The following is a 25015-nucleotide window of genomic DNA, read 5'->3' as shown; positions in this document are numbered from 1 at the left end:
TGAAGGTTCCACGTGCTCAAAGATATCTTGAGGTAAACCAGCAGATACGCAGCTTTTGCGGAGTGGCGCTCCGCGCTGTTTAGGGAAGTGCTGCGTTCAGACGCTGCTTGAGCGCGCTGTTGCCGCGCTAGCAGCACGGCACTCCAGACACTACGTTATAAATGACTATTGCAAATGCAGCTTCGTGCTATACCGATCATATGCATTGCATTTGCTGCACCTAATTAGTAATTGTCGAAGTAGCAGAACAGGGGTGAGCTGTGTAACAACTGCGAGCCGCGAATTGCTGCGCCGGATGAAGCGAGCTTACCGGAATGGTGCCGGAAGCGACCGCGGCGGACCGGCGCTCTGGACGAGAGCACTCCCTGGTCCTCGTTAGGCCTATATTGTTTCGCATCGGCGTCACAGCAGACGTATTAGTAGAAATTCCTACTATAAATGACTTTTTCTCACAATGAAAAAAAGACAATTTATCACGGCGCCTCTTAGAAGAGGAGTTAATGTATACGTATATATACAAGAAAGTCAGATATCTGTGCACTTGAAATAACCCTGGGGTCCTAAATACTCAGAGCCCTGCCTACGCCGTCTCTCATAGCCGGCACCAATTTGGGGCTTTAAACCCGACCAACCCAACATATTCGATCTTCTTTACGCACTGATTAATGATAAGTCTATAGAAGAAAGGCAAACACCATGGCCGCCTCTGACTATCTTTAATCCCTGCTTATCCACACGATTGTGAATGTGCCACTGGACTGAGCCACTGAGGAGACTGAGCATGGCACTCAGGTCCTCTCGCGCGCCCCCACATCGAAAACCTCGTCTTCCTTCTTTTCGTTCTGTTTGCAGATGCTGGGCTGAATCTGCAACAAATCCCCCATAATCCCTCTTATCACAAAATTGCTTCTCTGTGAAAATAACTGTCATGCTCCTGCACTGGTGACAGCAGGCAATGGCGGAAATAGTAAAAACCCAACGAAATGAACAAATTAAATTACTCTGGGCGCTTACATACGTGCATAGGTGCGAATGCACAGAAGTCTCACACATATTTCCAGGTAAAACAAGAGGAAGAAGATGGCTTACGCGGTATGAAGGAGCACTGAACAAGGCTAGAGGGGGGAAGCTTCAGTTCGCAGGTCGAGCCAGCTTTTCGACAACTAGACTTGCCTTCGTCAAGGCAAAGCGATCATCATTGGAAGGGGTTTAAATACGCTTCAAGTTATGTGGTGTCGTACTTGAAAAAAGAGGCATCAAGTAAAGTGCTCAAGGCATGCAAGTGTTCCAAATTGTCTAGTATTGACACATTCATCTTGAAAAGGCGTAAAGTGATTCCCAATCAATAAATTTTCGATTTCCGACGGATGAGGCCTGAAATGTCATTTTCAGGCAATATTTGGATATCGCAATATGCGTGCCATATTTCTGAGGCACACTGGCCCATGAATATCCTTATGTGACTATATACATTGAGTAAACGCTGCTTAGCCGTTACAGTGAGCATTAACGATAGCGTTGTTAACGTGTGTCCTATCTGCACCTAAATATAATTCTTTGTCATTGTACCTATGAGAGATATAAAGGAAAGTAAATTTGAGGCGGTGTAGACATTGACGCTGCCTCTAAAGTAAAATGATATTTCCAAACTGAATCTATCAGATATTCACATACTAGCCGCCAGCCACGGTTTGCGCTTTTAAAATTAACGTTAACTTTCTATCCGGGCTTATTATTATAGTCAACTGCTTAAAAAATCAAGGAGGAAAATATTTACAACTTTTTTTTTTATTGTAACGTTTTAGTGTGTGCTCATTCACTCATATTTTACGCGATTAGGTCATATCGATAAGATGGGTGCCAGTCGTTCTGAACGCTGCATTTCACTGCCGGATGCAGGGGAAATGTAAACCTATACCATACGTGAAGCGCAACCCCAGGACTGACGAAGAAAGGCAAAAACAACCGTGTCGACGAACTGTGAACAAAAGTAGTGCATGCACTGTCCTAAGAGAAAAATGGATTGAAAAAAAGATGCGAAGAATTGGGAGATGATTGATGTTTTTAGCCCAAAAAGGCAGCTCTAGTTTAGACATTGAAATGAACAGTGCACTACCACAGTTATCTTACAAGGCAGAAATCTGAGCAGCTTCCGCAATTTCACGAGTTAGCTTATCTCTACTCTTGGCAACGACTGAGAATTTATCCAAAAAAAGGCACACAATTGCAATCTTTGCAATATAAAACTAGATTGCTGCCGGTATATGTCTTCATGTTGTAATTGTGCTGCTGAAGCCTTTCGTTCAGCCACCTACCAGATTGTCCAATATACTGCTTGCCACAAGAGAGCGGAATATTGAACAACAATGCCCTCAGTATATTTAACAAATCTTTTCCTGCGGCGGGTGGTACACTTTTGCCATTGGGAGCAATGTGCGGAGGGCAGGGATCTTTTGCATAACACAGTGAGTTTATTTGGGGCTGAAAACACAACAGTAACGTCTGCCTTTTCTCCTGTATTCTTCAGATTGTGCGCGAGAAAATTGATGTATGAAATGACAGCCAACTTCCTCTTTGTTTCTTCTGTGGTGTCACGTTTTGCCAGAGTTTCTTTTTCAGGCGGTTTTCGGAGACTGAACCCGCCAATTCCTTACGGCACCCTGATTCGAAGAACCTTGTTTTTATTCATGAAAGTAAGATGTGCATTGGTGGGACATGACTTTTCAATGCCGTTTTTCACACAGAGGTTAATAATGCCTCGTTTCACGCGATTAGAATGTGCTGACGTATATGGTAGAAGCGCTTTGTTGGCGCGAGGTGAATAGCACTAGCAAACGTAGTTGTCCATGCATTTTAGCCGAATATCAAGAAAGCTTATCGCTGAGTCATTAGGCATTTCTCTAGTATATAGCAGCGGGTGAAAACACCCTTGTACAATGTTCAATATGAATGTACAAAATGACTGATGTAACGGCCTCAAAGTTTGATGGTGTGCAGGTAACAAGGAAAAAAATCATTCTGAAAGGGGGTTTTTACTGTGCTTTAACAGGGATAATAGCCCTGTCGAAGTTTCACGGCGAACCACACAAGAACACAGCCAGTCTCAGTCTCCACAAGCGAGCACGAGCAGCGCAGCGGCACTTCGTCGTCCTTATCCTCGTCTTCGTGATATTCTCGCCTACTTAATCCTCGTCTTCGTATATCCTCGTGTAGTTCACTACAATTTCCCCCGGAGCGAGGAGGAGCCATCCTGGCGACCTATGGTGAGGGCAAGAGGAGCGGATCGTAGTACGTTTTGAGGCGGCTCACGTGCACAGTTTCGCGGCCGCGATGACGCATGTCCCAAGAGGTAGTGAGTGGCTCCACGATGTAATTCACAGGGGAGGTTTGACGGACAATGCGGTAGGGGCCGTGATACTCGGTTCGAAATTTTGATGACAATCCCGGTGGGGTGTCGGGAACCCAAAGCCAAACAAGGGATCCTGCACGAAAAATGTGTGGCGTCTGATCTTTGTCGCGGTGATGCTTTTGGCGGCCTTGAGATTCCGATGTAAAACACCGGGCCAACTGGCGACATTCCTCCGCATGTTTGGCAACGTCTGAAAGGAGAGTACACTCGGAGGAGTCGGGACGATATGATAAAATGGTGTCCATCGTGGACGACGCCTCACGCCCATAAAGGAGGAAGAAAGGATTAAATCCAGTAGTTGACTGCGTGGCGGTGTTATAAGCGTATGTCACGAAAGGAAGGACAGCGTCCCAGTTAGTCTGATCGGCGGCAACGTGCATCGTCAGCATATTTCCGAGAGTGCGATTGAAGCGCTCAGTCAACCCGTTTGTTTGAGGGTGGTAGGCTGTTGTGGTCCGATGTATGATGCGGCATTCGGCCAATAGAGATTCAGCGACGTTGGAAAGTAGGACGCGTTCTCGGTCACTCAGCAGCTCTCGCGGCGCGCCATGGCGAAGAACAAAATGTTGTAGCAAGAATAGGGCAACTTCACGGGCAGTAGCGGCGGGTAAAGCGGCGGTCTCGGCATACCGGGTGAGGTGGTCGATGCCGACGATAATCCACCGGTTCCCAGAAACCGTGCAGGGAAGTGGCACGTATAGGTCAACGCCAATGCGGTCAAAAGGGCGGGCCGGGCATGGAAGTGGTTGTAAGGGGCCAGAAGCACGAGGTGTGGATGACTTCCGGCGCTGACAGGCGATGCAGGAGCGGACGTATTTGCGAATATACCCGTACATGCCGCGCCAATAGTAGCGTTGAGAGATCCTTTGAAACGTCTTCACTACACCAGGATGGGCACACTGAGGGTCCGCATGGAAAGAGGTGCAAATTTCATGTCGTAAATGGCGGGGAATGACGAGAAGCAACCGTCGACCATCAGTCATATAATTGCGGCGGTAGAGAAGACCGTCTCGTAGGGCAAAGTGTGGTGCTTGACGGCGTAAAGCCCGAGAAGGCGCAGCAGCGTTAGGAGAAGTGGACACGATCTCGATAAGAGTTGCGAGCCACGGGTCTTTTCGCTGCTCCGCAGGCATGTCAGCGATGGTTAGAGTGGAGAGGACGGGAGCAGCCACCGTAGAGCAAGCAGGTTAGTTGGAGACGGGAGAACGAGATAGTGCGTCGGCGTCCATGTGTTTACGGCCAGAGCGATATATAACGCGGATGTCAAATTCCTGTAGGCGGAGAGCCCATCGTGCGAGGCGGCTGCACGGGTCTTTAAGAGACGACAGCCAACATAACGCGTGGTGGTCCGTGATGACGTCAAACTGGCGACCGTAAAGGTAGGGTCGGAATTTTGTTAATGCCCACACAATTGCCAAACACTCCTTTTCCGTAACTGAGTAGTTGCGTTCAGCTTTAGAGAGGATACGACTCGCGTACGCGACGACGTATTCGTGAAAACCGTTTTTCCGTTGTGCCAAGACAGCTCCGAGGCCAACGCCACTCGCATCAGTGTGGGCCTCGGTGGGTGCTGTCGGGTCGTAGTGGCGAAGGATTGGTGGCGAAGTCAAAAGACAGCGCAATGCTTTGAACGCTTCGTCGCACTCGACGCAGTTAAGTCACTGTTTCCTCCGAGTAGTTTCGTCAGGGGTGCAATTATCGAAGCAAAATTCTGCACGAAGCGCCGAAAATAGGAGCATAGACCTATGAAGCTTCGAAGTTGCTTGAGCGAAACCGGCTTAGGAAACTCCGCCACTGCGCGCAACTTGGCCGGATCAGGGCGAACACCTTTCTTAGAGACGATGTGCCCCAAATAGTCAACTCCCTGGCACCGAAGTGACACTTCTTGAGATTCAGTTGCAGGCCGGCGTCAGTAAGGCAAACCAAAACTTGCCGCAAGCGCTCTAGGTGCGTAGCAAAGTCGGTGGAAAAGACAACAATGTCGTCCAAGTAGCAGAGACAGATGTGCCACTTAAACTTCCGCAAGATGTTATCCATCATCCTCTCGAATGTGGCGGGCGCATTGCACAGACCGAAGGGCATCACATTAAACTCATAGAGGCCATCCGGCGTCACAAATGCGGTCTTGTCTCTGTCACAGGCGGCCATTGGTACTTGCCAATAACCTGAACGTAAATCAAGAGATGAAAAGTACTCGGCACCTTGGAGGCAATCAAGAGCATCGTCTATACGCGGAAGGGGGTAATTGTCTTTGTGGGTAATTTTGTTGAGGCGCCGGTAATCAATACAAAAGCGAAACGAGCCATCTTTCTTTTTCACTAGCACCACTGGTGAAGACCAGGGGCTTTGTGATGGACGAATTACACCACGTTGTAGCATGTCCTCAACTTGTTCATTGATCAGGGGACGCTCTGCCACTGACACACGATAGGGGCGCTGTCGAAAACGCGAGTTAGAGCCGGTCTGAATGTAATGCGCGACTGTGGAAGTGCGTCCGAGAGGTGTGTGGGCGGCGTCGAAAGCGAAGCGAAATGTATGTAAAAGGGCCACGAGCTGAGTCCGGTAGGTGGAAGGAAGAGCGTCATCGATGGCGGTTCGGAAGAAGTCGTCTGGAAACGAATCAGGCGTCGGATCGGACTGCAGAGCATCAATGTAGTTACTGCGGTAGGCCTCGGAGGCATCCAGGTCAGAGAGAACATGGGCTGGTTGAATAGAACCGGGAGATTCCCCACGTAGCAGAGTAATCGGGCGTGGGAACGGATTGTAGATGAGTAGCTTCGTGAAGCCACCGTGAATATCGAGAACAGCAGATAGCAGCGGCAGGTGCTTGCGGTGGATGAAGGATGCAGACGGTGTAAATAAAACACTAACGTCTGACACGGCAGGACACGAAAGAGGCACAAGGGCACAAGCCTCTGGTGCTACGTCGACATCTTCAGTGATGGTCAGCTTTTGAGGACACACTGAGCGGTTGTCGCCGGGCAGTGCGTCGCACAGTGCAGAAAATTCTACTTCAGCTCGGGCGCAATCGATCACGGCGTTATTTTTAGACAAGAAGTCCCATCCGAGGATCACGTCGTGAGAACAAGATGACAAAACTACGAACTCGACACTGTACAAAATACCTTCAATGACGACACGCGTTTACATGCTGCTAAAGGTGCAATCCTCTCTTCGCTGGCAGTGCGGAGCGACAAACCGTTAAATGACGTCGTAACTTTTCGTAATCGTCGGCAGAGTTGCTCATGAATCACTGACACTGCAGCACCCGTATCGACCAGTGCATATACGGACAGACCATCGATAGAAATCATTATAATGTTCATGGGCGGAATATGAGGCCTTGAGTTTTTCGCAGAGTACGCAGTTCTTGCCTCAGGAACCGCGGAGCTTAGTTTCCCTCGTCAGCAGGTGGTGGGGGCCGGCGCATTGGTGACAGTGACCGGCGACGCGGAGAAGGAGAACGACGGGTTGTATATGAACGCTGTTCTGGGGCATACGCAGGCGGAGAGTGGGCAGAACGAAGCAGTGGTGGCGAGTAATCAGAAGACGAAGGCTCGGCCATGCGACGACGACATCGGCGGGCCACATGTCCAGCGAAACCACAGTAGTAGCAAATAGGACGATTGTCCGAAGTACGCCAAGGGTTGTAATAGCGCGCAGTGGGCGGATGAAGCGGGGCCGTTTGAGGAAGCGGTGCAGGGCGTAGAACAGGCTGCATGGGTTGTGACGGCTCAGGCGGTGGCCGCGCAGCCACAGCCGCGTAGGTCAAAGGGGCTGGAGCAGCAGGTTGACTATACTGGACTGGTGCTTCGACGTATGTCAAAGGAGCAACAGAAGGAGCTTCAGGAAGCGTGGGGAGTGCTTCCGCAACTTGTTGGCGGATGACTTGCTGCAGCTTTGGCACTAAAGGAGTGGGAGCGTCAGGACGTTGGCGAACGAGGGATAGTTGACGGGCAACTTCTCGAACGAACTGCTGTATTTGTGGCAGCAAGGTGGACTGGTCTTCTTCAGGTGTTAAAGCTGCAAGCGACGCGGGGTTTGAGAGCGAAGAGCGAGTGATGTTACGGCGCTTGCGTAATTCATCAAAGTTGTGGCATGCGTTTATAACGTCGACGACGGTGGCTGGATTTTTAGCCAGAAGCATGTGGAACGCGTCATCAATTCCTTGCATAATGTGATCAATCTTGGTGCTCTCTGACATTGAAGCGTCCACGCGCTTGCACAGGTCTACGACATCTTCAATATAGCTGGTAAAATTCTCACCAGGAAGCTGTGCACGGCCGCGCAGGCGTTGCTCAGTGCGCAACTTGCGCAATGCAGTCCGGCCGAAAATATCGGCAAAACTAGACTTGAAAGTAGACCACGATGTGATATCGGCCTCGTGGTTGCGGAACCATAGGTTTGCAACGTCCATTAGGTAGAAAATGACGTTATTGAGTTTTTGGTTGTCGTCCCAGTGGTTGTGAATACTGACCCGCTCATATGAGGCCAGCCAGTCTTCCACGTCATGGTCGCCGGTTCCGCTGAAGATAGGAGGATCACGCTGGCGCAAAGCTCCAGCGCAGAACACCGCGGATGAGGGGCCGGTTGGACTGGGGGTGGTAGCGTCGGCCATTGCTTGTGTCGGGAGTGTGCGGCTGCGGAGCTCCAGGGCGGCAGGAAATGCTCACCTCCACCAAGTGAAAGGGGGTTTTTACTGTGCTTTAACAGGGATAATAGCCCTGTCGAAGTTTCACGGCGAACCACACAAGAACACAGCCAGTCTCAGTCTCCACAAGCGAGCACGAGCAGCGCAGCGGCACTTCGTCGTCCTTATCCTCGTCTTCGTGATATTCTCGCCTACTTAATCCTCGTCTTCGTATATCCTCGTGTAGTTCACTACAATCCACAAATCTGAAGATTCTAACCACGCAAGAGTTTGCAAGTCGCTCTTAAAAGATCCTGTCAAGGCGCGGAACGTATAGGTTAGTAATTACGGGGCCTGGCATGACCTAATGCATATTCCTTGTTTTTGAATGTAAGGAGCGTCTTGCCAATCTTGAAAGTGGAGCGCAGATAAAACAACAGCAGTTCCAGAGAACTGTCGACAGACAGCCCTGATTCATTTTAAAATGCCACAGCACCGTAATCAAGGATTGAACCTTCAACTATGGTAAGTAGGTTGTCATGAGGCAAGGAGTAATATGTCTTTAACGTCAATGGAGAAGCCGAGAAGGCTCTTGTCGGAAAACACTTTTACAGCAATAACAACTTCTTCTGAATTTCTTTTAAAAAAATGGGTCATTGATAAGCAATGTGTTTAGTTCTTATTGGAGAAAACTGAGCGATTGACTTCTGTTAAGAATCCTGTTCAAAAATTATTACCCTATGGGGTACATCAAATGTATGAGTTTAGCGCTAAAAACACTTCTAGGTAGAGACGCTTGCTATTTCCAATGCAGTTTGCCACTTTTTGAAGATTGAGCTTGTCACATTGCTGCATGGCTTGTCCCTTAAGCATGGGAAGGGAGACCTTTCAGCGCGCCTTAAAAACCTTACATAGTACAGTGGGATTTCTCATTGAATGCATCATGAAAAACTACAGAAAGTCCTCCCTTTTTGTCAGAGGGGAGGACACAAAGTGACAGTGCAGGTAGAAAGAACATGACGCAATTCACATTGACGTTCGAGGGGCGAGGCTTACAGTGAGAAAGGACATCAAAACCATTGTCGATGCAGCGACCAGAGTTCTCTTTGTCGGCCAGGCGGGATACACTTCGCACCATGGAGAGCAGTTCATGCGGCGCCTTCGGGATTCGCTTGCAAACTTGGGAACGAGGGACAACGTCTGCATGACGTCCTGGGTAATCGTGATACCATCAGGGATGAGCACTTTGTTCACCTTGCTAGGGCACTTAGGGGCACCGGGAGCGAAGATCCTTCATATGGACTTGCCACACAGCTTCGGTTGTACGGTCAGCTAATTGCAGATGCTCACAAAGCAAGCGCTTTGCGGAATACGGTTCCAGTGTACATTGCAGTTGCACGGCTAAAATCACTGTCAAAAGGCGTGCGTAATGGTCGCATTATGACTTGATTATTTTGCAAACCGTTCGGCAGTGCCCTGCGGAAGGACTAAAACCAATGAAAAGACGTGTCACGTCGTCAAGTAGTATAGCGGGGCTGGTGCAGAAAGCAACAGACCCTGCTCTCCAAACTGTAGTGGCGGCAATCAAGGATACGGTCGCACATGGGTTTTGGAAGACCTGTGAAAAGAAGCCCGAAGAAATAGAAATATCATTCACCAGGGTACAAATTCAGGCAGGTCGGTACTGATTATTACCATACGAGAAGCGCAACACCAGGACAATGGACAAAAGGGGAGAGAACACACATAATAGCACAGCGCTAACTTCCGACTGAGGAAGAAAGCCAAAACCAACCATGTCGAACGGAACATGAGCAGAATTAGCGCATATGCTGAACTCAGAGAAAATGAAATTAAAAAAAGATGCAGAAAATGGGAGATCACGGATGATTTGTATCCAAGAAACCCAGCGGTGGTTTAGACAAGGAAATTGACGGTGTGCTAGCACCTTGTCTAAACGATAGCTGGCCTTCTTGGGATAAAAATATCCGTGATCTTCTATTTTTTTCGCATCATTGTAGGTTGTAGTTGGCGCTGATGCAACTAATATTTGAACTTTGTTTCATTTTGGAGTTAATATATATTGTTCAAATAGTCTATTCAAAGAGTGTTTATTAATTATTTACTTTTCAGGAGCTGACTGAAATATATCAGCATCGATGCCGCGACAACAGAATCGTGGCCAGTACACCAAGAGAGCTAATCACTTTCATAGATACAAATCATGACACATTCGACGATGAGGATGTGGTTCTGTACCTCAGCAGGTAATTTTGTTATTTCTTCATCTTCATGGGAAATAACACGGGTGTGAGCACGCTTCGTATGATATAGTAAAGGATAATGTTATTGTTACAAGCGAGAGAGAGGAGAAACGACATTATATGCCCCAGATTTCGTGAATTAGGTCAGGTGGGTACTCTGTGGCCCCAAGTGGGGGCGACATCCTGGGCCCAGGAAAGAAGTGCAAGTTGTGTGCTCTTGTCTGGCTTGCTGAAGAGTTGGTCCCAGCTTTCCGCAGAGGGAGCTGGCAGGAGAGCCCTTGGAGGTGGGTTATTTTCGCATCCCCAGAGAACGTGCGCCTGTGTGGCGGGTTCTTCATTGTTGCAATTTGGACATGAGGGATAGTATTCCCCGTTAGTAATTAGTGATAGCTTGGAATGACTAAGAATTGAGTGTGGAGTGTGTTTGTAATCTGCGGAGCAAGTTGGCCTGTGCTTAGTTGAGGTTGGAGTGGGGAGGCCTGAAAAGACATCGCGTCTCTTTAAAATTGGTACTTTGGTGAAAGTCTGGGGGGTTTCCTAGCCCAGAGGAGAATCGGAAGCTGAGGCTTCATGATAGTTCCCAAGCAAGAGACGATTCTCCACTCCCATTTTTCCTCACCATCGTCGTTTTTACCGTCTGCGTACCTTTCGGGCGTCACACTTTAGCCTAGACGCAGCCTTAGCGAAATTGGCGAGTTAGAGTCATATAGAGAGAAGGGCCGCAAACGATCAATAATTGTGGCTTCACTTTTCGCCACCACTTCTCAAAGGACACGCGATGCGGTAATTTAGACTGCTCAACTGGGCAGGGGCGACAAGATGTTTATCATAGTGGCACAGCAGCTTCTAAGACAAACCCCTCTTTCTGAGGGGCCTCAAAGGAAAACTAAATACTAATTTGGTAACGTAGATTGATGGCGGTGGGTATAGCAGCAAGGTTTTGAGCAATCCTGACGCGTAAGCTAACGAAGCATATCAAGCCTGCGAGATTTTTCGGCAAAGCAGTGTCTCCCCTATCAAGGAACCTTCCTCTATACCGCCAGTAAACGGGGCAGTGGTGGCCAGTGTATGTCGCTAGGGCGAGCGTAGACCAACGAGAACGGGCTGAAGACAGTTCTCGCATGACAGACATTTAGGAAATTGTAGTCGGTAAATGATAAGACACTCTCCGAGTTCTTGAGGTTGGCATCAACATATATGCAAAACCTATAGCCGTTTGTCAGCGGGAAGACAATGAAAGGCACAAAGGCTAGCACACGAATGTAGAAATAGCTTACAGCGTCGGCATTTAATTGATGATCAATGTGGCTCAAAATAACAGGTATGTGGTAATATTAAATGTGTGCAAAGATCTCTCATTCGGAGTAAAAACAGCACATATCTGTGCGGCCATCTCCCAAACCGCTTCTGGTAGTCTACGCAAAACGACTATCCAAAAGTTTGCATCAGGTGATAGTGGAAGCAGACCCAGAAGATCAATGCCCATTTTAAATTGTACACGGAGTGCACCACTCGGTGGAGACGCCCTGCTACCACTTTTGTGGAACGTCTATAGCGCTGACATTGGGTCCAGCTGGCGAGTTCTCTTCAGATATTGCCCGTATTTACGACCAAAAAAGCGTTTTTTTTGGCAGTGGTAATTTCGCGCACTTATGATGGACAGAGGTAGAATCATTGTCGATGGCCGTCAAGAAACCGACATACATGTTTTATGGAACATAATGGAGGATGTGGGGCCTGAAGAAACCTTTCTTCCACTTAACGTCATCATGGAAACAACTGCGCAGTCCACATAACGGGACTTGAGCTGCAGTGTAAAAGCTGTACATTTCAATATTATGTTTTCTCTTCCATGAACGTAGTGGTGTCTGGAAAATTTAGTGGCAGTGACACAACGCAGTTATTCAAATTCTCGCCAGACTCAGTAAAAGGACGGGGCAGGCGGAAAACACTGTCTCTGTCACTATGGCAAAAACTTTTGCATGTGATGGTGAAATCGAACAATTGTTGCCGAAGATAGCATTCTGGAACTAAACAGCCGAGAGTACGGTGGTGTCGATGGTGAAAGGTGTCCAAGATAAAAGCGAAAACATAGGCGAGGCATTTATTTTTTCTCTACATTTTCAAGGAATTAATTCGCGCACACAACGTCCATGCCTTTACAGTGCTGGACGAGTGAATAGCTACGTTAATCCAGCAACGGCCGTCAGACGATTTGGGGAAAGGACTAATCAGATCAATCCCAATTTTCTCGAAAGGCGACCTAGGGGGCTTGACAGGTTGAAGAAGGCCAGCAGGTGGCGTGGTGCTTCGTTTGAGACGTTTGCAAGGGATACAACTTGCTACATAGCGCTTCGTTGTCTTGTACAACTTTGGCCAGTAAAATTGTTCTCGGACCCTCGCGAGCGTGCACGCAAAACCAAGATGACCTGAAGTGATGTCGTCCTGCATTGCATATAGGCAAGCTTTGCGGAGAGAAGCCGAGACAACAAGCAGAAGACGGGCGCCATCAATTGAGTAGTTATTTTTGAGGAGTGGACCGGTCTTGAATAGCAAAAGGTGTATATCTTGAATTGCGCGCCTTATAAAACAACGAAGTAAGTTCATGGTCTCAACATTGCTCTTTCCGGAAATTTACAAGGTCCGGTAATGTGTCGCTCACAGGCGCCAGGCTGTCGTCCAGATCATCTTCACCGACTGCCGTCCATGGAAGAGGAAATCGGGACGAACAGTCAGCTTCGACGTGCCGGCGACTACTCTTATAGGACTCATATTCCTGTAGACGTAATGCCCACCGAGCTAGTCGACCGGAGGGGTCGCGCAGGTCAAGAAGCCAACACAGGGAGTGATGGTAGATAATTGCGCTGAAGTGACAGCCATACAAATAAGGGCGGAACTTGGTAACGACGAAGATGCTGGCGAGACATTGTATTTCTGTCACTTTCTATTTGCGTTCTCCTTTCGTTAAAGTGCTGCTTGCATATGCGATGACATGCTGGGCGCCGTTCTGGAGCTGGATGAGAACCGCACCAACGCCCACGCCACTCGCATCGGTGTGAACCTCGGTGGTAGCAGCCGGATCGAAATGGCTTAAGACAGGACCAGGTGCGAGCAGAAACTTCAGCTGCCGGAACAATGATTCGCATTCCAAGGACCAAACAAACGGAGCATCTTTTTGCAGGAGGAAAGTGAGCGGATAGGCAATTTGCGCGAATCCTTGAATGAGACGGCGGAAATATGAACATAGCCTCCGAAAGCTTCTCAAATGTTTTACGTTTTGAGGTTTTGCAAAGTCTCGCCTGCAGCAATATTTTCGGGGTCGGGCAGAATACCTTCTTGATCCTCTAAAAATGCAAGCACCAAGCTCTGCCGTTCACCGAAGTGACACATTTTAGTGTTCAAAATTAGTCCGGCATTCCGGATACAGTCCAGCACAAGACTAAGTCGCTGATTATGCTTCTGAAATGTTCTTCCATAAATGATGACGTCCTATAGGTAGCACATGCATATCTCCCATTTTAAACCACGCAGACTTGTGTCCACAAATAGTTCGAATGTCGCTGGTGCATTGCACAGTCCAAAGGTATCAAGTATAAACTTTACAAAGTTTATAAAGTCCGTCAGATGTCACAAAGACTGTCTTTTCTCGGTTCGACGGATGCATCAGGATCTGTCAATAGCCAGAGAGAAGATCTACTGAAAAAAATAGGGAGCGGATTGAAGACAATCTAAGACATCGTCAATACGTGGAAGAGGATAAACGTTTTTTGTAACTGCGTTTAACCAATGAAAGTCAACACAAAATCTCCACGAGTTGTCCTTCACAAAGATGACGGGGGCTGCCCAGTGATACTCGGTAGGGCTTCTGTCTGATAGGGATCACATCACCAGTGTTGATCTTGTGTGAATACGTGAATGTGGTGGAACAGAAACATTGGCTTCTTGAGCAAAGTCACAGAGGCGTAAGGTGCCAGAGCTTCACATTACTCTTGCTGGTCGGATGACGAAAACGATTTGTTTATCATCCGGGTTATATTCGCGCTGTAATGAGGATCTACACGATGGTGCGGATGAGGAGACAAGGACCAAATAGAAAGGACCTCATAGCCATCGAATGTAGCCAACCTGAGGCCAGTTGGTAAACAAACTGGTTCTGACGAAATATTTACATCCACAAAAGGCCACAACCATCTACATAGTCGACGACGGCATGGGGCACTAGTACATTTTTCTTCACGGCATTGTTCATGTCAGCTTCAACAAACTCAGAGTGGGTGCCTGGTCGCTCGGCAGAGCTGTGAACCGGCACAAACATTGTAGCCATAAAGATAACACTATATCGTTGGAGAAATAAAATGCGCCGTCAATATAGCTAGGTGCCTCCTCCACAAAAGCAAACAGAATGTTGCGGCGCAGAGAAATTTCGCCTGCTGCGCAATCGACCGTTGCTCCACAATGGCTCAAAAAATCAATTCCTAGAATAACATCATGTGTGACTTGCTAAAACTACAAATTCAACTCTACACGTTTGCCTAGCAATGACCACTGACACGCAGCAGAGACCCACTGGACCCAAATGTTCTCCCCCAACACCGCAAAAGCTGGCACTTCGGTCCCAAGCGAACATTATTGTCGGTCCAAGGCGATTTTTAAAACTGAGACTCATCACGCAAATTGTGGCACCAGTATCCACAGAAGCTAACGTATTTACGCCATCTACAGTAACATGCACTTTCTTCTTCAGCATCATAGTAGATAAATTGGCGAAGATGACCATGTCGCGACCTCACCTGTATCGGCCGTTCCTGCTAGTTTCCCGATGGTGGCGTAGGTAAATGTCGACGTGGGCACGGGGACCGTACTTGGCGCGGGGGTGGCGGTGTGAAGCTGCGGTCAGAAGCGGGAAAGTCACTGCGAAAGCGCCTGGGCGAGGCTGTGGTGGACGAGGTTGACGCCACTCAATGTTCTCGTGGTCACGGAAGCCTGCCCAAGGGCGGGTCCAAGAACGTGAGGCCTGCTGTCGCCGGCGTTGACAAAACCGCGCTATGGCCCGCGGCGGCCGCAGTTGTAACAAACGGGCGCGTCACCAAAAGCGTAGGCGCTGGATCCGGAGGAATTCAACGGTGGTTGAGAGACGATGGGAGCTACATGACGCACGTTTCAATATGGAGGAAAGCGGCTGGTCAGAGGTCTACTGAAAAAAAAAATAGGGAGCGGATTGAAGACAATCTAAGACATCGTCGATACGTGGAAGAGGATAAACGTGTTTTTTGTAACTGCGTTTAACCGATGAAAGTCAACACAAAATCTCCACGAGTTGTCCTTTACCAAGATGACGGGGGCTGCCCAGTGATACTCGGTAGGGCTTCTGTCTGATAGGGATCACATCACCAGTGTTGATCTTGTGTGAATACGTGAATGTGCCATTGCTCCTGTGCCATGTGCCATGTGCAATGAGCACATGTGCCAATGTGCTCATTGCCACAGGCCTAGCGCGGAAGTTCTGGTTGATACTCCCACGAGGCTGGATGTTCAGCCTGCTGTGGCTGAACTACGCATTCCGAGTACACAGGTCACGCGTCGGCGCCTTGCAGGTGCTTGGCCAGCTCTTTACTCACAACTCTGTGGACCAGAGAGGATGATCGTCGTAAACAGTGTAGTCAACACTGGCAACTGTTGGGATGTTGGAGAGGCTTCCACATTCGGGTACAATACGCCGCCTATTTAAACCTTGAAATGTACGGCACTACTGAATACCATCCGAAGTACTGGCTAGGGCTTCTTTTGTGACAAGGAAATTATAAACATCTATGGCAAATCCTTTTAAGAGATGGCCAACCTTGTCGTCTTGGCGCATGCGTCTATTAACAATGCGCCAGAGCTTCAGGATTTACTCTATTATATGTCGTGCAAGTCTCTGAAGGTAACTGCTCATTGGGAAAGGGTTTGCTCAGCCTTGCGACTTTTTTATGTGGAGTCTCCAAGACTGTTGGTTATATCTTCCACAAACTTGTCCCAGGTAGAAAGGTTGTCTTCATGGTTCTCAAACCACAGCAGCGCCGTGCCGGCCAGAAAGAATACCACGTTCGCGAGTTGCATGTCCGAGTCCCAGCGATTGTATTTGCTGACAGTTTGCAGTGTGTCAGCCAGTCCTCGACATCCTCATCGGCCAGACTAGAAAATGTTTTGGGTTCCCGCTGATGGAGCCGTGAGCTGGACGGTACTTGGCATTCTAGGCCTGATTTAGAAGCAGCTCCAGTTGAGCGGGAAGACTGACCTTCTCTGTCGTGGTCGTGGCTTGCCATGGCTGTGATGTCAGGAGGAAGCCCGGCCAAGTGTCTGCTTGGTCGTTGATTTTCGAAAGGTTCCAGGATTATCCCGCACACTCTCAAATTGTTACGGGAAAATGGGCTTAATATTTACAAAACGCATGAAAGCTACGCCCAGTAAGTCTCAAGCACAGTCTCAGTAGTAGGCGAATATGTATACTTAGGACAGGTAGTAACCGCAGATCCGGACCATGAGAAGGAAATAACAAGAAGAATATGATTTGGATGGAGCCCATTTGGCAAGCACTCACAGATTATGACGAGCAGCTTACCGGTATCGCTAAAGAGGAAACTATATAACAGTTGCATCTTACCTGTACTGACCTATGGGGCTGAAACTTGGAGGCTAACCAAGAGAGTTCTACTTAAGTTGAGGACAACCCAGAGGGCTATGGAACGAAAAATGGTAGGGGTAACATTAAGAGATAGGAAGCGTGCAGAGTGGGTCAGAAAAATAACTCAGGTTACCGACATTCTAGTGCAAATTAAGAAGAAATGGACATGGGCAGGACATGTAGTGTGAAGAGAGGATAACCGATGGTCGATTAAGGTAACAAACTGATTCCAAGGAAAGGAAAGTGTAGCAGGGGCGGCAGAAAGTTAGGTAGGCGGATGAGGTTAAGACGTTGGCAGGGGTCAAGTGGATGCAGCTAGCACAGAACCGGGTTAAGTGGAGAAATATGTTAGAGGCCTTCGCCCTGCAGTGGGTGTAGTCAGGCTGATATTGATGACGACAGTCTCAGCAAAGTTTGTCCCCGAACGCAACCACTTCGTCATCCTCTTTCACATGCGTAACCACCCACTTCGTCCTTCTCTTTCACATGCGCAACACCGCGAGGAGCAGCGTACTTGACATAAATATATATTTCTGCGCCGCATAGCGGCGCAACAATATAACGTGGTCGGAAATTCACTGCTGATGTCGTGGAAGAGATGCTCCGACTTTGTGGTTCACATTACCGACACTCGATACCGTATCATCCGCAGACCAACGGTCTCACCGAGCCCACCAACCACACCTTGACAACCATGCTGTCCATGTACGCCTCGTCTGACCATCGCAACTGGGATTCAGTGCTACCGTATGTGACGTACGCTTATAACACTGCAAATCATTAAATTACCGGCTATTCTCTTTTCTATTTACTCGATGCAAGAACTCTCCACGTTTTCTTAGACACCATCTCCCATTTTCCCCCAACGACTATGCGTCTGTTTCACAGATACTATGCCGTGCCGAAGAAGCCCGTCGTATAGCCCGCTTACGCACACTCGCTTCTCAAAACCGTTCAAAAGAACACTACGATCTGCATCATCGTGCAGTTGCTTACTACCCTGGAGACTACGTCTGGCTTTGGACGCCTATTCGCAAGCGAGGATTATCTTAGAAGTTCCTCTGCATGTACGATGGCCCCTTCGTAGTGTTGGACCAACTGAATTGCGGGAATTACGTTATCGCCAAAGTCACGACGGATAACCGCCGATCCCGCAAAACACAAGTTGTTCACGTGGCTGGCATGAAACGCTGCCATCTTCTATCTACCTAATTTACTCGTTGACGAAACCCGTTTGCCCGGGGTGAATTGTTACGCCGCGTAGCGGTGCACCGAGAAGCAGAAGGAGCAGCAGAAGAAGCGGAGGAAGCGAGGCGCGCGCAGACTGTTGCGGGGTTTTTCTGAGCCGTGTACGTCTGTTCATCTATATAAAAACCATTTCATCTGTTGCATTATATATATATATATATATATATATATATATATATATATATATATATATATATGACGCTTCTTGGGTACACCTGCATGTCGACATGCGTCCGTAGAGCGCCTATTCCCACGTTTTAGGCTCGTTGGCTAGTGGCACTGGTGTTGGTGCCATTGTTGCAAATTTGCAGGGTCGCAGCGGAGCACCAGAGCAATATGACCAGCGTGGCAGGCTTCTCATTCTGATCAGCCCCTGTCGAGCTTGCGCTCCGAGCACGCGCTGTACATCTTTATTTTCCTCCAACACGGCTGGTAACGTTGATCTCAGCGCCTCCGCTTTATAGCGTCGGCGGGCGCAATAGGGCCCCCCGCCTAGACGGAACGGCGAAATGTACGCGCCGACGTGGTATAGATGGGTGTGCCACGTCGGCAAGCAGGTCTGCAGATAAGCCAGAAACATATGAAGGGAGCTCCTGGGGAGGTGTCTCGAGGTACGCGGGTTTGAGGCGATCTAGAGAGACGACCTCTTCATTACCATAAAAGCAAGATTGTCGCTGACTTTGTGGTCCTGTTGAGGACGCGGTACGGGCCATCGTATGAGGGAGTAAGAGACGCGTTTACAGCGTCTCGCCTGAGAATCACATGCGTTGAGGATGCAAAGTCTGGGTGCACGAAAACTTGATGGGCAGATGAGCGAGGCGCCACTGGGCGCAGGTGCTGAAGACAGTCTTGTAGGCGATGAAGGTATTGTAGGGGCTGGGACGAGGAAGCCGAAGGTACGAACAAGTCTCCGGGAAGACGCAGGGATGTACTGAAGACGGGTTTGGCCGCCGAACAGCCAAAGTTACGACGAAGGGCGGCACGTAGGCCTAGGTGCACCATAGGGAGGTTGTCGACCCAGTGCTCGCGATCCAGGCGCGCAGAGAGGGCAGCCTTGAGCTGGCGATGAAGCCGCTCGACCATGCCGTTGGCACAGGTATGGTATGATGTGGTGCGGCAGTATTTAGTGCCGAGTAGCTGTGTGAGCGAAGTGAATAGGGCACATTCGAACTGGCGGCCGCGATCCGTGGTAACAACGCCGGGGCAGCCGAAGCGGGAAACCCACGCTAAAACGAAAGCTCTGGAAACTATTTGCGCAGTAATGTCCGGAATTGCCACGACTTCGGGCCAACGTGTGAAGCAGTCAACCATTGTCAGAATATACTTGTAGCCCTGAGAGGGGGAAGCGGTCCAACGAGGTGTAGATGAATAGTGCGATCCAGGCGGCAGTAAAGACTGAGGGGGAGTCTTGGTATGGCATGTCACTTTGGCGGACTGGCAAGCGAGGCACGAGCGGGCCCACTGGCGAACGTCGGTGTTAATGTTGGGCCAGACGTGCCGCTGGGTTACGAGGCGCTGCGTGGCTCGAATGCTAGGATGGCAAATGTCGGGGAGGGTATGAAAAATGGCACGACGATAGGCCTCCGGGATGAACGGTCGCGGTAGGGCCGATGATATGTCACACCAGAGCGATCCGGGTACAAACGGATGAGGCACGACCTGCAGATGGTGGGCTCGGGGGTGGGCACGCAGGCCTTGCAGCTCAGTGTCTTCAAACTGCGCTAGGGGCCGAGATCGCCAGTCCACAGCAGGTGAAGACACGCAGATGGTGGTAATGCGTGAAAGTGCGTCAGCTGCCTCGTTGTAGGTGCCTTTGATATGTCGAATATCAGTCGTGAACTCCGATATGTAGGCAAGCTGACAAAGTTCACGGGCGACGTACTTCAAAGTGTTCTTACGGAACAAATACACCAGACGGTTATGGTCCGTGAGAACGTAAAATCGATGGCGCTGCAAGAAGTGGCGATGGTGCTGGATGGTGGAGTAGATGGCAAGCAGCTCACGGCCAAATACACTGCAGTGAGTCTCGGCAGGCTGAAGCTTCCGAGAGAAGAAACACAGTGAGTGCCACTCGAAGTCGATCAGCTGCTGGAGAATCGCACCAATGGCCACGCTAGAAGCATCCACCATGGTGCGAGTGGGCGTGGAGGTCCTAGGATGGATGAGGACGACTGAATCGGCGAGGGCTTCTTTTGGAGCCTTGAAAGCGGCCTGAGCTTCGGGAGACCAGGAAATCGCGGAGGATGAGGACTTGGTGATGAGGAGAAGGTCAGTCAGGGGGTGAAGAAGCTCGGCGCAGTCCGGAAATAAGCGCGGTAAAACATTTCCTTGGCATAGGAACTCACGGAGCTTGCGCAGGGCAGTGGGTGCTGGAAAGTCCTTAACAGCCTGGACGTGAGAAGGCGATTAACGAATTGCCAGGGCCGAGATGTGGTGGCTCAAGAACAAGAGTTCAGAAGAGCCGACAACACATTTCTGGGCATTGACGATCAAACCAAACTCTTGGAGGCATTGAAAGAGTTCCCGCAGGTGACGCTCGTGATCCTGTGAAGAACTAATCGTGACTAGGATGTAGTCAATGTAGGCAAATACCGCCTGGAGGAGTCCGCGTGCCACTTCAGCAATGAATCTTTGGTAAATTCGAGCTTTGGTGCGTGGCCCAAATAGCATGCGCACGTACTCAAACAATCCGAAGGGTGTAGTGATGACCGTCTTCGAAATATCGGCCGGCTCAACAGGGATTTAGTGGTACACCTTGGCAAGGTCCACTTTACTAAAGATCTTGCAGCTTTCCAGGTGTCCAGTAAAGTCTTGGATGTGTGGAAAAGGATAGCTGTTGTGGACCGTGTGACCGTTGAGAGCCAGATCGTCGCCGCACGGACGCCAGTCACCCGGTTATTTTTCCACAGTGAGGGATCAGATGTCCAGAGTGAGGAATCAGATACCATACTTTGCGATGGAGGTTGAGTTGGCCGCACGGAGAATAGGTCCATGTGACTTGGAAGCACGGTCGGCCTTGGAGAGCGGCAGTACGCTGACTTCGGAACCAGTGTCGACGAGGAAGCGCAGGCCAGAAATGCGATCCATGCCGACGAAAAGGAGGGCAGGTTGAAGAGCGAGGTCGCAAGCCGCCGTCAGTGATCTCGCTCTGCGTTTCCCGACCAGTTGCATGGTGGAGAGCACTGGCGGCCGCAGTGCTGGAAAGTTCGGTGATACCAGCAGAGACATGGACTGCGAGGACTAGACGAGTGCGGACCGCTCGGCGAAGACGAACGGTGGCGAGGGTTTGAGGCGAAACCGTGCTGGACATGAGATCAGGTCCGAAGGGCATCGATAGAAGCGGAAGCTGATCGATCCGGGCCTCTAACCGTGAAATGACGGAGGTCACCGGTGAGGAAGAGAGAGGGCAGCGACAGAAGGAGACGTCGCGTCGGGAACTCGATCAGATGAGGTGGGTGGACTGCGGCAAGCGTTGAAGGAAGAGCTGCCTCAACAGTGCGCCATTCGAGTCGGCGTTGCTTTCGCCCAGGAGCTGCCTCATGCTAGTGAGTAGCTGAGAGAGGCAGAGGCCTCCAAGCTCTTTGTAGGTGAGCAGCTGCTGGAGACGTGCAGTCTGAGACGCCGTGGTGCGGTCCAGAAGGCCCTGCTTTAGTCGCTGGTACGGAGCATCACCCAAGAGTCCAGCGATAATGCCCGCCACCTCTTGAGCCACTTCAGGAGGCAGGTTGGAAAGTAAATGATGAAACCGAGATGTCTCCGAGGAGATGTGGTGCAGATGGAAGATGGCTTCCACTTGGGCGAACCAGATCTGCGGACACTTGGGCCGGAATGTTGGTAGGAGGAGCTGGAGAGCCGCGACGTCCCGTTGGCGCAAGGTAGCGTCCGGCGGAAGGTCGCCTGAGGGCGGTAGGTGGCTGGGGTCTGTCATTTCTTGGGCCGGAGTCACCACACTTGCAAATTTGCAGGGTCGCAGCGGAGCACCAGAGCAAGATGACCAGCTGGCAGGCTTCTCCTTCTGAACAGCCCGTGCTGAGCTTGCGCTCCAAGCACGCGCTGTACATCTTTATTTTCCTCTAACACGGCTGGTACCGCTGATCGCAGCGCCTCCGCTTTATAGCGTCGGCGGGCGCTATACTATTAATCCTCCCTTCTGGGGCAGAAAACGCGCCCCGCCACTTGACTTCCTCTTAACCTAATATCACCGCTTTAGATTAAGTTGACTTCAGTACTTGACCCGCTGCGTCGAGACGAAGGTCTTGCGCTCGGTACTGCTGCTGAAGTGACTGATTTTTTTATGCACGGCATCGTTCTCTGACATGGCGCACCATCGACCATCGGGAAAGGCATTTACCGCTCAGCTTTTATGGGATATCCTGACACTGAGCCATACTGAACATTGAAGAACTGGCCCCTATCACCAGGAAACGAATAGCCTAACAGAACTGCTGAATAAGACGAAGGCAGACATGATATCAATGCACGTCGATGTTGAGGACAAGACATGGGACAAAACACTGTCTCACCTCACTTTTGCTTATAATACTGCGAGGCAGAAAAAAATGCGATTTATGCCTTTCTGTCTCATGTGAGATAGGGAGCTGTGCATGGTGTTAGATGCCACGCTACCACGTGGTAATGGCATCACCTCCGATGCTGGCCTGTTCGTTGAACAAGCACAACAAGCACGCCAGCTAGCCTGCTTGTACATCAAGGGACTACAAGCTGCCGATGCCCGGCGAACCGGGTGACCAGGTGTGGGCGTTTACCCCTGTGTGTCGCAAAGGACTGTGTGAATAGCTCCTGCATCAGTATTTCGGCTTGTTGATGTTCTCCACCATCTAAACAACCAGAAGTACGAAGTTGGCCTGACGGAATTACGACAGTGGCTCATCGTCGTCAGCGGCCCAAAGTCATGCACGTGGTGAGGCTGAAGACTTACTTTACGCGGGACTGAGCGTCATCGACGAATTGTTTACCAGCTCTCCGTGCAACAGCTTGCCCAGACTGTGTAGCTTTGTGCAGGGATTGTGTGGTTGTTTTTCTCTTACATTTTTTTGTACACACCTCTTCGCATTGAGGCGATGCTTATTTTTTTAAGGGAGACTAATATCACATGCCCAGCAACGCACGACATCGGCGCTGGGCCACAACGGCGACGAAGTGTTTGTTGGCGCGCAGAGAGCGCTCGGGCCGGACCTCGTTCAAAGATTTGCAGAACGCCTCGTGTGCCTGCCTGCACGTCGATCTGCATCCCTAAAGCGCCTACTCACTCGCCTGAGGCTGTTTGGGTAGTGAGAATATAGATATACATATTGTAATGGGCGGCAAGAAGACGAATATGCGGTAGAGAGCGAAGAAAGAGAAAGTGGTACGCGCGCAGAGCGACAAATGACTAACTGCTGACACAGTAACCCTGACGTCCCGTACGACCGGATTTTAACGCGATAGCGTTCAGGGCCCCGTGTCGCAGAAAAGTCGGTGTCGTCGTCGGTGGTCGCCGTCCCACGTCGTCCGTCTTTGGCCGTGAGCGAAAAATCCAGAAGCATTATTAAATAAAAACCAGTAGTAAAAATCGCCGACCTCAGGAATCGAAAGTGGGCCTCCGGGGTGCGAGAAGAGCAGGCTAATCCCTCCGCCACGCCAGATAAATGGTTTGAAATGGACAAAGGCGTGCCTATTGATTGCGGTGTTGTCTCAGAAATGTCCCTTAGAGAAGTGTATTGTGGCGTATAATAATAATTATGAGCATGTATATTACAGAATTATAGAACACGTAGTTAAGCGAGTGGGAAATTACGTTTCCGCTGTACTTCCTCTTCGCTTAGCGTGCACGTAGCGCCATCATGCGTGTGCCGCACGGAATACGATAGACAGGGCATGGCATCCGAGATCTTCATCGCGCCGGCTCGGATCGGCAACGATGTTGCCGACGACCTACGACTGCAACTTGAGGCCCGCGCGTTTCGGCACGGTGGCTGGCAGCACTTCTACGTCCCGGAAGGATTCATAAATTTATATGAGTAAAGCAAGTTGCTCTATGTAGAATTCGAAACAGAGCTTCCCCTCTCAGTGCACGCCTCAGCCACATTGTAAGCGAAGGAACGCTTGTAGGCGCGAACTGAAGCCGAAAGGTTCTCTCGCTGGGGCCGCTAGATAAATGAGTTGTTATTGTGTTATTGTGACGAGCAAATGAGAGCAAATGAGTAGACGGGGCGAACGGGGTGCGATAACGCTATCGCGTCCTATTCTTAAAGGCGAAGCTTAAGCGTCCTTCAAATTTTTCGCCAAAGCCTTGAGTGTAACAACTTGCTGGAAGCTCTCTGGGTACGACCAGCCTCGTCAGCAACAGCTCTACTACTCAGCCCTCTCCGCAGTGGAAGCCTTGCCGGTTTGCCACCTGCTATCCCTGTGATGTTCCTGACCGGAGACGCCGCGCCCAGGTAAGCAATGTGCACCTCCTGGCCGTATTACCGCGAGCCTCGACCCTTCGTGGGCGCTGGCGGTGAGGCTGTGGACAAATGGCTGACGCACTATCAAAGCGTCAGCCCGCATAACAAGTGCAAAGAGACCGCGCAACTGGCCAACGTGGTGTTCGCCTTCACAGACAAGACTTTTTTGTGGCACGAGAACCACGAAGACTCCTTAAAGTCTTAGACACGTTTCGTTGAAGAGCTCAGCAAATGCATCGGCGACACCATTGCAAAGAAGGAGTATGCAAAACAGACACTGGCTCAGCGAGCACAGCTTTCTGGTGACACCTGCACCCAGTACATCGAGGCGGTCCTGAAGCTATGTAAAGT

General features: G+C 49.9%; 1 protein-coding gene across 1 annotated transcript in view; it reads left to right on the top strand.

The window, feature by feature from the left end:
• The window catches only part of LOC146174918 (uncharacterized), a 201051-nt gene that overhangs the window by 54150 nt on the left and 121886 nt on the right, over positions 1 to 25015 (top strand). Inside the window, exon 4 of the mRNA XM_084585487.1 lies at positions 10173 to 10306. Within this exon, the coding sequence (XP_084441613.1) occupies positions 10173 to 10306 (134 nt within the window). The remainder of the gene's footprint in view (positions 1 to 10172; positions 10307 to 25015) is intronic.

Source organism: Amblyomma maculatum, chromosome 11 (genome assembly GCF_055883805.1).
Source record: "Amblyomma maculatum isolate TAMU_Amacu chromosome 11, ASM5588380v1, whole genome shotgun sequence".
Classification (NCBI taxonomy): domain Eukaryota; kingdom Metazoa; phylum Arthropoda; class Arachnida; order Ixodida; family Ixodidae; genus Amblyomma; species Amblyomma maculatum.
This window is presented reverse-complemented; position numbering and strand designations above follow the sequence as displayed.